Here is a 14,771-nt window from a genome sequence, read left to right as displayed (position 1 = left end):
TTGGGGGGAGGAGGCATTTTGGGGGAAGGGATGGCATTTGGGGCCTGATGGATGAGAGTGGAAAAGAGAAGGAAGAAGTCGCTGGTTTTTCACCCTGAAACGGAGGCCACGTGGATAGCGTCTTTCTTTCAGTTCCTCTCCGCAGTTCATCCCTGTGTGCAGCAAATGCAGTCTGGGTCTGTTCTTTACCCCTGGGTGAGAGAACAGTTCATCATCCTCCCAGGATTACTTTCCTTGTAACATCAGAGGTCTTAGATTTGGCGTGGTCAGTTTTAGGAATATGGTGGGCACGTGTTGAACGTTTGGGGGAGTATTAACTATTAGAGAAAATACTTCTGGAGAAATCATACATGACTTGAGCTGCACGCTTGTCATAAAGTGTACCTTGGGAATCACTTTTCACTTAACAATAATGAGGTGCTTGGTGTGCGTGATTTTGTCTAATGAGTGTTAATGAGTTTGAGATCTGAATGTCTTTATTAGAAAAGTTAATAGTATGGAATATGTAATTACCAAGATCTTTTTTTCTTACACGTTTAGGTTTAATTAAAATACTCTGATAAGTAATGTGAGTTGTTTATGTTACACTGTGTTACACTGTTACACAGTGTTATGTTACACTGTGCTTATGTTACACATGGGTTGCACTGATGGTTGAATGTGAGAATATTGTTACACGTAATGGTCTCAATATGAAAGGAGACCTTTGTGGTATTGCTTAATGTATCAAAGGTCATATGTTATAGTATCAGTTATAAGCTACTGTGTATAACGTGACCAAAGTTGGGAGGAGTTGGAAAGAAGGGAAATCTTAAGAAGAAGAATAGATAGTAGCACGTAAAACTTCTGCCTTATGGCAAGTGCCCACCAAATGTGGAGATTGGGGTGGACGGACAGAGGGATGAATTGAACTCCAAGGGGCCAAGGAGATGCAAATTTGGGGTCATCTCTGTTAACTCTGAAGTCCTTGGGAACGGGGTTCTCTGTGTTGCCACAGATTTTTCTTCGGCCTTTTGGGATCGGCCCGGTACATGGAGTACCCAGAGGGGATGCCCTGCCGTCACTAGGCCAGGTGGTGGAAGCTGAGTCTGTGCTGTCCTCAGTGGTGCTGAGGTGACACCTGGGGAAATGCAAATCCACCAAGCCTCGTTCCACCCGTTCTTTTTGGCTACGTCAGTCAGTCGATACAGTTTTTTCTTCAGCATCTTTAGATAGCCAGACCGCTCAGTAGGGGGCCTTCCTGCGTGGGAAGCCGTAGGAAAGACGTGTGGGTTAATGCCACTGTGCACATAGGTTGTGAGGAATTGCGATTTTGTCATGAGATAGATTTTGTCATAGAGTTATTAAAATGAGTAACAAAACTGACCAACTGGGTATCACTCTGCTCCTTGTTTCATCCTCTGTACCCGTGCAGGTGAGCAGTGCAGGACCCCAGGCAGAGTGGCAGCCACAGGGGCCCCCCTTAGGTCATGTCCGTGGTGGCAGACGAGCTGCCCACACCGCCCCCAATCAGAACACTGTCTCTTGTCGACAACGCGTTTGCTACTCCCCCTGGCACAGACTTCTGAGCGTCTAGATTTCATATGCGATTGTCCTTAAGTGAGTTCTGATTCTGTGGGCTGTTGCCTTCTGACATAGAAAGAAGCTTGGCTTTTCTGGATCTCGTTGCTTCCCAGCTGCTGCTGTGCAGAATACACGACTAGATGAGGGTCCCTTTGTCTGCACAGCTCCTTCCTCGGTAGCCGTGTTCTCTTGCCTTGGGACACGGGTGGATAGTCTCTCGATACAATTGTACTTGCTTCTCGGTAGTTTTTCAGTCACGTGTGGCCTTCTCCTTTTTACTTACCTTTCTTGTTTGTGTGTCTGTTTGTTCTTCTAGCCATCCTGGGGTCTCCAGCTAGTGGGATTCAGAACACGATCGGTTCTGTCGGCACAGGCCAGCAGAACGCCGCTTCGCTGAGTAACCCGAATCCCATAGACCCCAGCTCCATGCAGCGCGCGTATGCTGCCCTTGGTCTCCCCTACCTGAACCAGCCCCAGACGCAGCTGCAGCCTCAGGTTCCCGGCCAGCAACCAGCACAGCCTCAAAGTCACCAGCAGATGAGGACTCTCAACCCCCTGGGTAGGTGAAGGGACTCTCGAGAGCTCGTTCGTCCGGAACAACCCGCGGCTGTTTTCAGTTACTGTTTTTACTTTAAATTCAAATTAATATACATATAAATTATGATGATGATATCTTTTAAATCCTTGAAATAGAAAACTTCTGGGGAAAGGCTGAAGTATGAGTGCTAGGAAGATGTGACAGGCTTGTGAGAAGAAAAGCATTTGCACAGGAGCCGACATTTGATGGCCGTGCCGCTCCTGTCGGGACGGTTTTCACGAAGGGCATTCAGTGGCTCACAGTGCCGAGTCCCACCTGTTAGAGTGCCCTCCTGAGGGGGAGCCTGTAGCTGGTCTGCCGGCTCCCCCCACCCACAGCGCGAGGTGACCGGCCCAGATGTGGGCAGGTTGGCGGGAGTGTCCCCCAGCACCTCCCGTCCCGGCCTCTCTCCCCGTAATGGTGTTTCCTGGTGTCATGTCGGCTCATTGGCCGGGGTATCCCCACAGTTTTTGCCATGTTTGCATACTGTTTGCTTAGCATTTCTCTGTAAATTGACACATTGCTCTTAAAGTCAGGCTTAAGCCAAGCAGTTAGGTCCGTCAGGTCAAGATGGTTGTGTTAGTTTTATTGTTTTCCTAACAGAGTAAGTCTTTTAACCTTAAGAATGACGATTAAAAACAACTCATTTATTGCTTTTTGGGGGGGGGGCGGGGGAAACCCAACTGCCCTAATGCACACTAACTTCTCCCGGCCGGGAGACTGGGTTGGAGCCCTCAGACCTGAGTTCTAAAGTGACTCCACTCCTACTTGAGGATATAATGTGGGACAAGACCTGTAACCTCTCTCTCTGTCAACTTTTTCTTACTTTAACGGGAACCCTGTACACAAGTGTTTTCACGTGCACGTTACTTCTTTGATTTTATTTTCCGATAGAAGAAAAGTTGACCCAAATCTGTGTGACACAGGTCAGTTTAGTTGTTCGGGGCATGGTGTTAATGAAGCCGGCGTAAAAGTCTGAGGCTCGGAGGGGATCGCTTATAATTTGCGTCACAGCCCTAGAGCGCACCTAGGGCGCCCGCCGGCCTCCACGCACGCCTCATCTGGGTTACTTAAAATGCAGTGAGGAGGAGACTGCCGCGGAACTGGTTCAAGTTGATGGCTGTTACCGGAGAAACAGCTTCCAGAGTTCCTGCCGTAGTGGTTATTGTCATAACTCAGGAGAATGACTTACTTACACGGTGATTTGTCTGTTACCAGAACTGTGAGGGGTGGATTATAATTTACGACTTGGTGGATTTCTTTCTGTCTTTAAAGGAAATAACCCAATGAACATTCCAGCAGGAGGAATAACAACAGATCAGCAGCCGCCAAACTTGATTTCAGAATCAGCTCTTCCAACTTCCCTCGGGGCCACAAAGTAAGACCCCCGTTTCAGTCGGCTCCTCTCTGAGCGACGGTCGCACACGCAAGTGGGTTGGGAATCACAAAATTGGGGTTCTTTCTAAATGGGTGACGGTGAAGATAGCTTAAATGGCAGGGGGCAGGGGATTGCTAAAAGTCACATGTGGTTGAAAAGCCTCACGTAAATGAGGCGTAGGTGGACTGAGTGTCTTGTTTTTCCCCAGCCCACTGATGAACGACGGCTCAGGCTCTGCAAACCTCGGGACCCTCAGCACTATACCCACAGCGGCACCTCCTTCCAGCACCGGCGTGCGGAAAAGCTGGCACGAACATGTCACTCAGGACCTGCGGAGCCACCTAGTGCATAAACTGTATGTGCCCGCCTCACTCGTGTTCACATATGACGGGAACATGTCATGGCTGACAGCAGTGCGACAGCTGTGCAGTTTCACTGATGTCCGATTTAATTCCTGAGTGGTCCCCTGGGCCCCAGGTGACAGACAGTGCCCTAGCAGCTGAAGAGGGTCGCATGCTTATTTAGGGATCCACAGCCACTGCCGGCAGGCCACGGAATCACAGCCCCTGCAGCAGGGCCTGTGCTGTGACCCACGTCGCAGAGGTCGGGACTCCCAGTGTGGCCAGACCTTCTGTCCTCTGAGCTCTGGCATGCAACGGGGAGCTGGGATTAGTTCAGAAGCTTTGCCTTGTTTTAGGGCTCAAGATTATAATCATGGAGGCCCCAGATAATCGGGGGAGTTTGAGCCTGGTGAATACAGAGGACACGATAGTGCCACCATACAGTGTGGTAACAGAGAGGAAGTCAGCAGTTCACTTTCTCAGGCTAGTTCAGTTAAATCAGAGGTGAAGTGGGTCAGTCTGATTCCCTTGGAGTGGTTTTGTTTGCCTTTCTCTTTTTAGTGAAAATTGTTTGGAGAAACAGTTGTATAAAATAACAAGGTACTGATGGTATACCGAAAGTCTGTTGACGGAGTGTGTTGTCTTTCCAGGGTCCAAGCCATCTTCCCAACCCCTGACCCGGCAGCCCTGAAGGATCGCCGCATGGAGAACCTGGTGGCCTATGCTAAGAAAGTGGAGGGGGACATGTATGAGTCCGCCAACAGCAGGGTAGGGTGCCATACGTGTTCCAGCCGCACAGCACCTGCAGTAGATAGAACTGCATCCGTCCGGCTCATTGTCTGGAAATAGGGGAATCTGCTAGTCAGGTCGACTCATCACCTCGGGGATGCTGACCAGAGAGACCTCCCAGATAGGACCTGAGACCCCTGTACCGCTCTCTTGTTTGACTACAGATGTCACCGCTACAGTGGTGACCGGGGCATGGACAATTGTGTTTTATCCTTGGATGTGCTCCACAGTGGGCACTCTTTATAACGCTCGTACTGTGTCACTGCCGGTGTCGAATATCCAAGAAGTGATTCGACTGTGGAATGAAATGTGATGTGCGTTCAGTTAGGACTCCCTGCCTGATAAGTCCTGTCATGTCACGAGGTGTTCGCCGTGAAGTTGGGCCTTAGGTGTATCGGTTAGAAGTGCTGGATACTGGGGGCGCCTGGCTGGCTCAGCTGGTAGGGCACGTGACCCTTGATCTCGGGGTCGTGAGTTGGAGCTCCCCGCCCCCGTCAGGACTAGAGCTTACTCAGGACTACAAAACGGACCAGAAGTGCAGAATGCTTACCTTTGCCAGTGTCCCTAATGTAAAAGTTCATTAGTTTGTTAGAACATCTAACACAGATCATTGGGGTTTTTACAGCTTTCACTGTCTAACATTGAATGTTATCATTGCTCTTCAGGATGAATACTATCACTTACTGGCAGAAAAAATTTACAAGATACAAAAAGAACTAGAAGAAAAGCGGAGGTCACGTTTACACAAACAAGGCATCCTGGGTAACCAGCCCGCCCTACCAGCCCCCGGGGCACAGCCCCCTGGGATTCCGCAGGCACAACCTGTGAGGCCTCCAAGTAAGGACTTTTCTTTCTGCCAGCCCTTAGTCTGCTGGCTTGTTCTTCCCTTTGTGTTTGGGGTGTAGTTCCTAGCATGTAGAATTATGTTCTCAGGGAGCCCGTGCTTTGGAAACAGTGGTAGTGGCCGTGGCCTTCCGCCTTAGCCTGTGTTTGGACGTTGAGTCTCTCGTGGAGGGACCCTTTTAAGGGTGTGCTGGCCTCAGAATGCACAGTGCTTTTAGACCCGTTGATTGGTTTTCCCTTTAAGTTTGAAGTTCTGAAGATAAAATTCTTTATTCCCAAATGAGGGATTATTTTAAATGACTGATTTTTTTCTGCCATTCTAGATGGACCCATGCCCCTGCCAGTGAATCGCGTGCAGGTTTCTCAAGGTATTGAACTATTGTTGTGAATCCTATTTTGGTTTAACGTTGAATAGTCACAGAGTTCATTCGCTTCTCCTCTTCCCCTCTGTATTTCTTTATAGCTCCTTGTTATTCCCTCTGTTCCTTTTGCTGATGACCAGAATTCAGTTCCACAGGCAGTATGAGTATCTGTGGTGTTTGGAAGCTAGAAGACCATAGGAAAGTTCTCCAGGGAGATAGGAAATGGGATTAGGCTTTTTTTTTTTTTTTTTTTTTTAAATGGACAGGAGGGTCTATTTCTCTTAGGAAGAGTCACCTCAAGAAGCATTGCAGGTGGGGGAAGGAAACATTTGTGAATGTTGCAGAGGAGAGCATGGAGCCGGCCAGGAGCGGGAAGGTGGTGTGGGCAGAAGAGCGTGTGTCTGTGCTCCTCGAGAGGCTGGGGCGCCGCAGCCAGTCTGGACTCGACTTGAGGGTCTGTGGTGTTTGTGGCGGAGGCGGTCTTTGGAGTTCACGGAGAGGGGCATTTCACAGCTTTTACAGCTCTTGTCCAGTTGGGACTGGAACAGTAGGATATTTTTCCAGGTTTTGAGAAGAGGTGGCGACTTCCAGGGGATTCCACAGCAAGGCCTTGCAGCTGTGTGCAGGGTAGTCTGAGACAGGAGAAGAGGTCATTGTAAAAGTTGTTGGCAACCTCGGGGCGCCCGGCTAGCTCCGTCGGAGGAACATGAGACTCTAGATCTTGGGATCATGGGTGTGAGCCCCACGTTGGGTGTAGAGATGACTAAAAAATAATAATCGTAAACTTGAAAAAGTTGTGGCCATCTTCGTGCATAGTGGAGAGACCCAGGAGATACACTGATGATCCGGAGAAACTTGAGGGACTTGTTTTGATGGACCAGTTAGGAGTGAAGGAAACTGGGAAGCCAGGGAAATGGAGCGAGGGAGTGTAGCCGAGTGCTGCGTCGGACGTGACATGGAAGGTTTGGCTGGTTTGGGATCTGATGAGGGCTTTTGAGCAGGATATGGAAGGAGGAGTTTTACAGCACAGCACTCACACCTTCCTTACCAGCACCTGTGTCTGTGTGAAGAGGGAGCCCTTCATGGTACTGTTTCTCAGTACTGCCTTTTTCTCTTACTCACTTCATAAAATCCTCAAGGAGAGAGGGAAGCTTACAGCCTTCCTAGAAAGCCCCCCTGGCCCCGTGCTGGCACGTGGTTTTTAGGGTGACATTTCTAGGTGTCCTCGAAGGTAATGCTGAGCGAGGCACATGTTCTCTGAGACGTTGTCCTGGCCACACCAGTATTAAGGCAGCATCTCAAGGATTCTGCCTGAGCCCCAGTGTCAGCCCTAAGACTTGCTTGAACCAGCCTTTATGTAGAGCTCAGAGTTTCCAGAGTATTGTGAGAAATAAGGAAGAATGAGACTCTGTGGCCCGGAGATGCTTAGTGGCCAGTGAGGTGTCTTTCATTGTGTGATACTCCTGTGGCTGTGAACACCCCTGGGAAGGTGAAGTAGCCACGGAAGTGAGAGCTTCCCAGTCTGTAGAGATGAGGCGGGGAATGAGAATTGCTGGCCCTTGGGCACTTTCTAAACACTTAGCACACTTGCAGGATTAAAACCATATTTCGAGTCTTCTCCCAGATTCTAACAGTAAGGGTAAACCCAGCTGAAGAGCCAGGAGGCCTGGGATGATGAGGATGGCCTTCCTGCAGGAGAGGAGACGGGGGCCACTGTTCCAGAAGGTGTTAGGGAGATTGGCTCCGATGGGTGCCCGGACCCTGGCTCACACGTCCCCTATGGATGTAGGTGTACCTTCCTGGCACCGCCTCGTTCACGGGTGCTTTACCTGACTTTCTCCCTTTGTCTCCTCGTGCTACCCTCCCCACCCTCCCCAAACCGCTCTCACCACCACCACCACCACCACCACCACCACCACCACTGCACTGGTGCCGTTTTTCCGGATTTGAAAAGTGGTACAGCACCATCTTTTCTGATTCGCTGCGTGATTTTTCTTTCTGTTGTGTGTATTGCATACATGTTCCACTCTGTTTCCGCTTAGCATTTGGCAAGTTTGTAGCTCTTATTTTCCTGTGGGTACTTTTTCTAATGAACCGTTGTGGGTACGTTTACAGGGATGAATTCATTTACCCCAATGTCCTTGGGGAACGTACAGTTGCCGCAGGCTCCCATGGGACCGCGTGCAGCGTCCCCCATGAACCACTCCGTCCCGATGAACAGCATGGGCTCCGTTCCAGGGGTAAGTGCTTCTGTTGGCCTCAGCTGTGCTGAGGAGGCCTTGCTCGGGTAAGGAAAGTTCTCTGCACAGTGAAGTTGTAGGTCAAGAATCCCCTGGTGCTTACTCCTTTGGTTTTGGCTGTGGTTTATTTACTTCACATCTCTCTGCCTCTTTTTGGTCTTCATTACTACAGCGAGAATCATTTGACCGTTACTTATTTTTGTTGGGATGATGAATTAATAGGGACTTGAGACTTAGCGAGAAGACATGTCTGAGATTGGAGCTCGCAGCCTCCCACAGTTGCAGAGAGGTGCTTGACAGCATCTGTGGTCTCCTAGAGCTTACTCTCCTGAGGCTGCCTTCTTAATGCTTCAGAGAAGTCGTAAAAGGCATATTTTGAACTTTAAATTATGGCATGCTATTGATTTCCCTTCAGAGATAAATTTGCAGCTGGCTCCTCAGAGACCTTGCGTGAGAAGGCAGGGGGAGGGGAGATTCGCAGAGTTCTGTCTCTTCTAGTTTATCTTGAAGACTCTGGCCCTCGTCCTCTGAACTCTCGACGATGCTTGTCTTTTAGATGGCCATTTCTCCTTCCCGAATGCCCCAGCCTCCGAACATGATGGGCGCTCACAGCAACAACATCATGGCCCAGGCGCCTTCGCAGAACCAGTTCCTGCCTCAGAACCAGTTCCAGTCCTCCGGCGGGGCGATGAGCGTGAGCAGTGTGGGCCTGGGCCAGCCGGCGGCCCAGACGGGCGTGCCGCAGGTACCGTGCCTGGTGATGGAGCCCCAGCCTCCTCCTGACCTGAGCTAAAGTTCCACAGTACACACTTGCATGTGACTCACATCTCTCGTTTCCCCCCGCCTCCCGTTTTGTTGCGTCATTTTTACTCTCTTCAGAATTACTCTTACCATCTCTGGGTGAGCTTCCCACAAAAGTGGAATGGGTCGTCGTCTTTTGGTTCCTGGTCTTTGTGTTCTGGTTTGGGGTTGGGTTTTTGTTTTTTTAGCGTTTATTCGTTTTTGAGAGAGCGAGAGAGAGAGAGAGTCAGAGTGCAGGCTGGGATTGGCAGAGAGAGAGGGAGACACAGGATCTGAAGCAGGCTCCAGGCTCTGAGCTGTCGGCAGAGAGCCCAGTGTGGGGCTCAGATTCACAGACCGTGAGATCGTGACCTGAGCCAAAGTCGGATGCTTAACTGACTGAGCCACCCAGGCACCTCTTTAATGGTGTGTTTTAAATTCACATGTGATCCTGAGAGACCTTGAGTGTTAAAGGGTGAGGAAAGGCCCTGTGACTCCACTCCTGACCATTGGGTTGAAATACCCTGTTGTCTGTCTGTCTGACCATCCCAGGTGAATCAGGCTAACTAGACTGATTGAGCCCTTCTTGTTGAATGTGTTTGTAAGTACTCTGTTGAAGGCTGAAGAGAACTATTTCCCATTCATTATTCACTTTTTCCCCTTTGTGACCATTGTTAACTGTTGGGCATCAGATTGCTGCCGGGTGCCGATACACCTGTATTTAAAACAGGCCACATCTTCCCCCGGAAGATAATATTCGTGTTTTCATTTTTTGCATGAAGTAATATTGAAAAGAGGTCATTGGCTACACTAGATTTATTCACTAAATGTTTGTTAATTAATTCTTACTGTCTGTAGTACGTCCTTGCTCTAGAACAGCAAACTTGTCCTGTAAATAGTTTTCACTCTGTGGGCCATAAGGGTCTTTGTTTTAACGACTCAGCTCCACCGTAGTGCAAAAGCAGCCATAGGCATATTCATTCACACATCAATGAAATCAGGAGGTGTGGCTGTGTTTCAATAAGACTTTATTAGAGGAACAGGCAGCTAGCTGGATTTGGCCACGGTCGCTGGTTTGCAGACCCCTGCCCGAGAGCAGTGATTTGGAATCTGTTTTTTAAAAGTCCGCAAATAATTATGTGAAGCGTGTCCCCAGTTGCAAATCACTGCACTGAAACATTTCAGTGTTGCAGTAACTCAGCTTTTTTGCAAAAGAGAAATCCTTCTTCCAGTGGTCTGAGCTGTGGGTAGATGCTTTGGAGCATGATGCTAGTAAGCTGAGTGGACGTGCTCATTTGAGCCAGACGTTTCAGCGGGTCTGCAAGTCACGGTACGAGAGATATTTCGTAGCAGTAACTTCGCTGGAAAGTGCATGTTGTTGTAAGTGTACAGCTGGGTGAATTGTTACAGATGGAACATTCTCTTGAAACCGGCAGACCTCACCAGGCAGACCTCACCAGGAGACGGTGGTTAGATTTTCATGCATTTAATTCTTCAAGTCTATTGCCACATTCTGACATGGGGAAAATTATTTTAACATACTCTGTTCCCTCCGTTAGGGACAGGTGCCTGGTGCTGCTCTTCCTAACCCTCTGAACATGCTTGGGCCTCAGGCCAGCCAGCTGCCTTGTCCACCAGTGACACAGTCACCGTTGCACCAGACGCCACCCCCTGCTTCCACGGCCGCGGGCATGCCGTCTCTCCAGCACCCGTCGGCACCTGGGATGACTCCTCCCCAGCCAGCAGCTCCCACCCAGCCATCGACTCCTGTGTCGTCTTCCGGGCAGACCCCTACCCCGACTCCCGGCTCGGTGCCCAGTGCCAGCCAGACCCAGAGCACCCCGACGGTCCAGGCAGCAGCCCAGGCCCAGGTGACCCCACAGCCTCAGACCCCAGTCCAGCCCCCGTCTGTGGCCACCCCTCAGTCATCACAACAGCAGCCGACGCCTGTGCATGCCCAGCCTCCCGGCACACCGGTGAGCCTTGCGGTCTGTCTTTGGGTGGAGACTCATAATGGAGAACTTCTCCATAAAAAACGCTGTCGTGAAGTTGCTACAGCGTTTCGGTGCAGCCCCGGAAAGTATCTGTGCCCTAATCCAACCATAACGAGCTGTGTTTGATTTCCGACATTGGCTCCATAGGCCGTGTTTGTGTTTGGCTGGATGTGATTTAAGATTATCTTCCCTGATTAAATGAGTTTTCAGAAATGGGCACTTATAAAGAAATCCCACATGGGTCCTCTGTAGATTTTTTAAACTGTCTATACTTAGAAGCCGTGTGTTCCCCATTATCCATCCCAGGTTGACATCCTCTGAGTTTTAGCAGTTTTTCTCTTAAACTCCTGTGTTTGGTGAACAAGACACGTACCTAATTGTGTGTGCTTTGCCTTCACCTGTTAGCCTTGTTTTCAGACCAGGAGCCTTTTCTTTCCGTGACAAAATGGCAGACTCAGGTTAGCACTTCCTGTGGCTCAGGTCTGCCCCGTGCTCCGCGGACCTGCTGGCAGCGAGCAGCCGGTGCGGCCCACTCACCACCCTCTGCACCCCTGCCCTGGTGACCGCTGACATCTTCCTGTCTGTCGTCTTATCAGCCTAACTTAGAAACCACCCTTCCCCCTGAAATACGTGAACTTCATTCTTGGGGACTAAGGATGTTTTATTTATAAACCTGTCAAAATCTCAACAACAACCCCCGTATAACATTACTGTTTGTATTTCTCCATAGGGAATGTGCTTTTTATTTAGCCTTATTTTATGTTGCTTATCTGTAAATGAGATCCCTGTGTTATTTTGTGTTCTCTTTTATTTAATTAAATTAAAACTCCATTAGGTGAGACTTTGAAAATTGAGAATTCTGGTGGTGGTTCCTTCCCTTAATGTTTGCTTATTCCTCCACTACCTCCACCACCTCTGTTCCTGCAATTAACAGGATAATTATATGTTCTTGTTCCATACGGGCATGCACTCCTACTCGTATACGTGTTTATCTGAGTTCCAGCCTTTTACGATAAACGCCAGTGGCTTTATTGGAAGGAGTTCACTTTAAAGAATTTTTTTTTTAATATTTATTCATTGTTGAGAGACAGAGAGACAGATTGCGAATGGGGAAGGGGCAGAGAGAGAGGGAGACACAGAATCCGAAGCAGGCTCCGGGCTCCAAGCTGTCAGCACAGAGCCGGACGTGGGGCTCGAGCTCACAGACTGCGAGATCATGACCTAAGCCGAAGTCGGCCGCCCAACTGACTGAGCCACCCAGGCGCCCCAGTTAATTTTAAAATGGGAGGTTCTGTGACTTAGGTAGAAAACTCCCGGAAACTAGTTTTATATCAAAATGTAGAAAGCTCTGCTGTCCCATCTCTGCATTCTTGGTGGGAAGTTCTTTGTGTTTCTGCTCAATGCTGACTTCCTCTGGGATTCCTATTTTAACTTCTCTGTCCTTTAGTTCTTTGTGTCTCTTAGGTTAGTGTTGAGAAATGGTAACATAAAAGCATGTATTGGTTCAGCCGCAGAGTTTCACGTCGTTTGTGCTGTGGTGTTAACAAAGATGATGATCTTTGTCTCTCCACAGCTTTCCCAGGCAGCAGCCAGCATCGATAACCGGGTCCCCACTCCTTCCTCGGTGGCCAGCGCCGAAACCAACTCCCAGCAGCCAGGACCCGAGGCACCGATGCTGGAGATGAAAGCAGAGGTCAAGACTGAGGACACTGAGCCTGATGCCAGTGAATCCAAGGGGGAGCCGGGGTCTGCGGTAGGTGCCGTTCCCGGGCGTGAGCAAATGTGCAGCACAAGTGTCCCTAAAGTGTCCCAAGGGGAGATGCTACAGGCCCTCCGTGGACAACCCTGCTTTTTGTTTTAATATCCTGCTTGATTACGGGTTCAGAGAAGGTACAGATTAAAAACAGATTGGTTATTTTTAGGTACTAGGTATAGACTTCATTTTATTTTGCCAGAAATGAAGAGTTCCAGTTTATATCTTAAATGACGGGATCATCCAGTGACATGTCACCACGGCTCTGCAGAGTCCCGAAGGCACAAGGGCGTGCTCACGCACGAATTCGCCTGTGCCAAAAGTTGAAAACTAGATCCAGCCCCACAGACAGGTTTTGTTTGGCCCACGCAATGTTTTTAGGAACAAGGAATTACAAATAATACTGGATTTCTGGCTTTTCTTTGAAAACGACAAGCTCCCCCAGCACTGTGCTCGCACTCCCGTGGCGGCAGTCTGGGTGGGAGCCCCGGCCGCAGCCTTTAGATGGGGATCGGGCGCCCCAGTTTGCCAGAGTCTCTGCTCCTCTGCCGGCTCGCACGCCTCCCGCTGCACCGTCTCTCTCACCTCCCTGGCCCTCAGAGCGATGTGGCGTTTGAAACTTGGCCCCAGTTTTCAAGGAGAGTCTTGTTCCAAAGTAGGAGTTCCTCTCTGTACAAGCACTGAGCAGGTCATGGGTGCGTGGGGGCCACGTCTTTTACGCACTCTGGCATGTAAAATTGTTACATTAGCACTCTAATTGCAGTGGTGCTGTATGAAGGCAACTCACCCGGCCCCAGGTGCTCCACTCCTCCCTGAGGAGAGAAGCGCGTGGTAAATGCAGCGCTGAGCAGGGGAAGGTTTTGACAGGCCCGGATAGACTGTTAAGAGCTTTCCGATGAGGCGGAGTTAGAATAAAGGTTTTTGATATTCGTACATCATTATCTGTAATTTTGTTTCTTTTAAGATGATGGAGGAGGATCTGCAAGGATCTTCTCAAGTTAAAGAAGAAACAGACACAACAGAACAGAAATCGGAACCGATGGAAGTGGACGAGAAGAAACCAGAAGTCAAAGTAGAAACTAAAGAGGAAGAAGAGAGCAGCGCTAATGGGGCCGCCTCTCAGTCAACATCTCCTTCACAGCCACGCAAAAAAAGTAGGTTGTGTTTCCTGAACTTTTGAACTGTGCTGCTTTTCCACCGTGTTGTGATTCCACACTCGTGGGCTAGAAGCTAAAGCAGAAAAGTAACCGCCCCTCCCCTTGTATCTTACCTACCTGCCCTTCCCCCAGTCTTACCTCTTCAGAAATGACGACAGCGAGCCGGACTCTGGCTTCAGGGCCCACAGGGTTTATGGGAGGAATGAGAAACGGGCCACGGCTCTGAGGGACAGGCCAGAGGGGTGGGTGCGTCCGAGTCCTTGCACCCGCCGAGGAGCTCGGGCTTTTGCCTGGCGAGACGTGTACAGCCACTGGTAGATTTGAGCAGGAGGACGCCCGAAAGCCATGCCAGGGAAATTCTCACCGAGGCAGCACATGTGTGTGCTGATATGGATGGGAAGCGGGGTGCCAAGAGTCAGTGTGCAGCGCAGTGGGCCCCAGTGGCTTGGTGCAGCGGGAGGGGCGCGTGAGTGAGGATGCTCTCTGCCCATCGGAGGTCCCGGGTAAGGAGGTTAACGGGGTGTTGGAACATTGTTAGGTGACTCTTGGAGATGGGATGTCTCTCAGAAAGATAAGGACTGCATGTGACACACTTGGGAAAGACGACAGAGATGTATCGGAGGCTGACATTCTATAATTTTGCCAGTGAGAGGGACCCTGGAGATAATGGGCTACCAGAAGCTTTCAGGTCTCAGGCCCGTTTATACTCCTAAAAATTGAGGACCCCAGAGGTTTTGTTTGTGTGGATTATGTCGCTGTTTATTCTGTCGGAAATTTAAAAATACGTATTTTTCTAACACACCTGTTCCATGGTGTCCATGAATAACATATTTTTATGAAAAATAAGCTTCCCAGAGCAAACATACTTAGAGTCGTGACAGTGTTTTCTTTACAACATTGTGACTCAGTCTGGCAGACACGGCTGGACTCTCCTGTCTGCTGCTACCAGCTCTCTTGTGCTGCCTCGTTTGTTTCAGTTCATTGGGAGCATTCT

At 49.6% G+C, this 14,771-nt stretch overlaps 1 protein-coding gene across 4 annotated transcripts in view; it reads left to right on the top strand.

Annotated features, from left to right (window-relative positions):
- The window catches only part of CREBBP (CREB binding protein), a 125,286-nt gene that overhangs the window by 79,685 nt on the left and 30,830 nt on the right, over nucleotides 1-14,771 (top strand). For all 4 annotated transcript variants that reach the window (XM_053894037.1, XM_053894035.1, XM_053894036.1 and 1 more), the window contains 11 exons: nucleotides 1,880-2,122; nucleotides 3,416-3,518; nucleotides 3,727-3,873; nucleotides 4,510-4,627; nucleotides 5,314-5,485; nucleotides 5,815-5,859; nucleotides 7,969-8,093; nucleotides 8,650-8,838; nucleotides 10,433-10,849; nucleotides 12,441-12,620; nucleotides 13,585-13,774. In XM_053894037.1, the coding sequence (XP_053750012.1) occupies nucleotides 1,880-2,122; nucleotides 3,416-3,518; nucleotides 3,727-3,873; nucleotides 4,510-4,627; nucleotides 5,314-5,485; nucleotides 5,815-5,859; nucleotides 7,969-8,093; nucleotides 8,650-8,838; nucleotides 10,433-10,849; nucleotides 12,441-12,620; nucleotides 13,585-13,774 (1,929 nt within the window). The remainder of the gene's footprint in view (nucleotides 1-1,879; nucleotides 2,123-3,415; nucleotides 3,519-3,726; nucleotides 3,874-4,509; nucleotides 4,628-5,313; nucleotides 5,486-5,814; nucleotides 5,860-7,968; nucleotides 8,094-8,649; nucleotides 8,839-10,432; nucleotides 10,850-12,440; nucleotides 12,621-13,584; nucleotides 13,775-14,771) is intronic.

This window comes from Panthera pardus, unplaced genomic scaffold (assembly GCF_024362965.1).
Source record: "Panthera pardus isolate Hobbes unplaced genomic scaffold, ASM2436296v1 HiC_scaffold_4, whole genome shotgun sequence".
NCBI lineage: Eukaryota > Metazoa > Chordata > Mammalia > Carnivora > Felidae > Panthera > Panthera pardus.
This window is presented reverse-complemented; position numbering and strand designations above follow the sequence as displayed.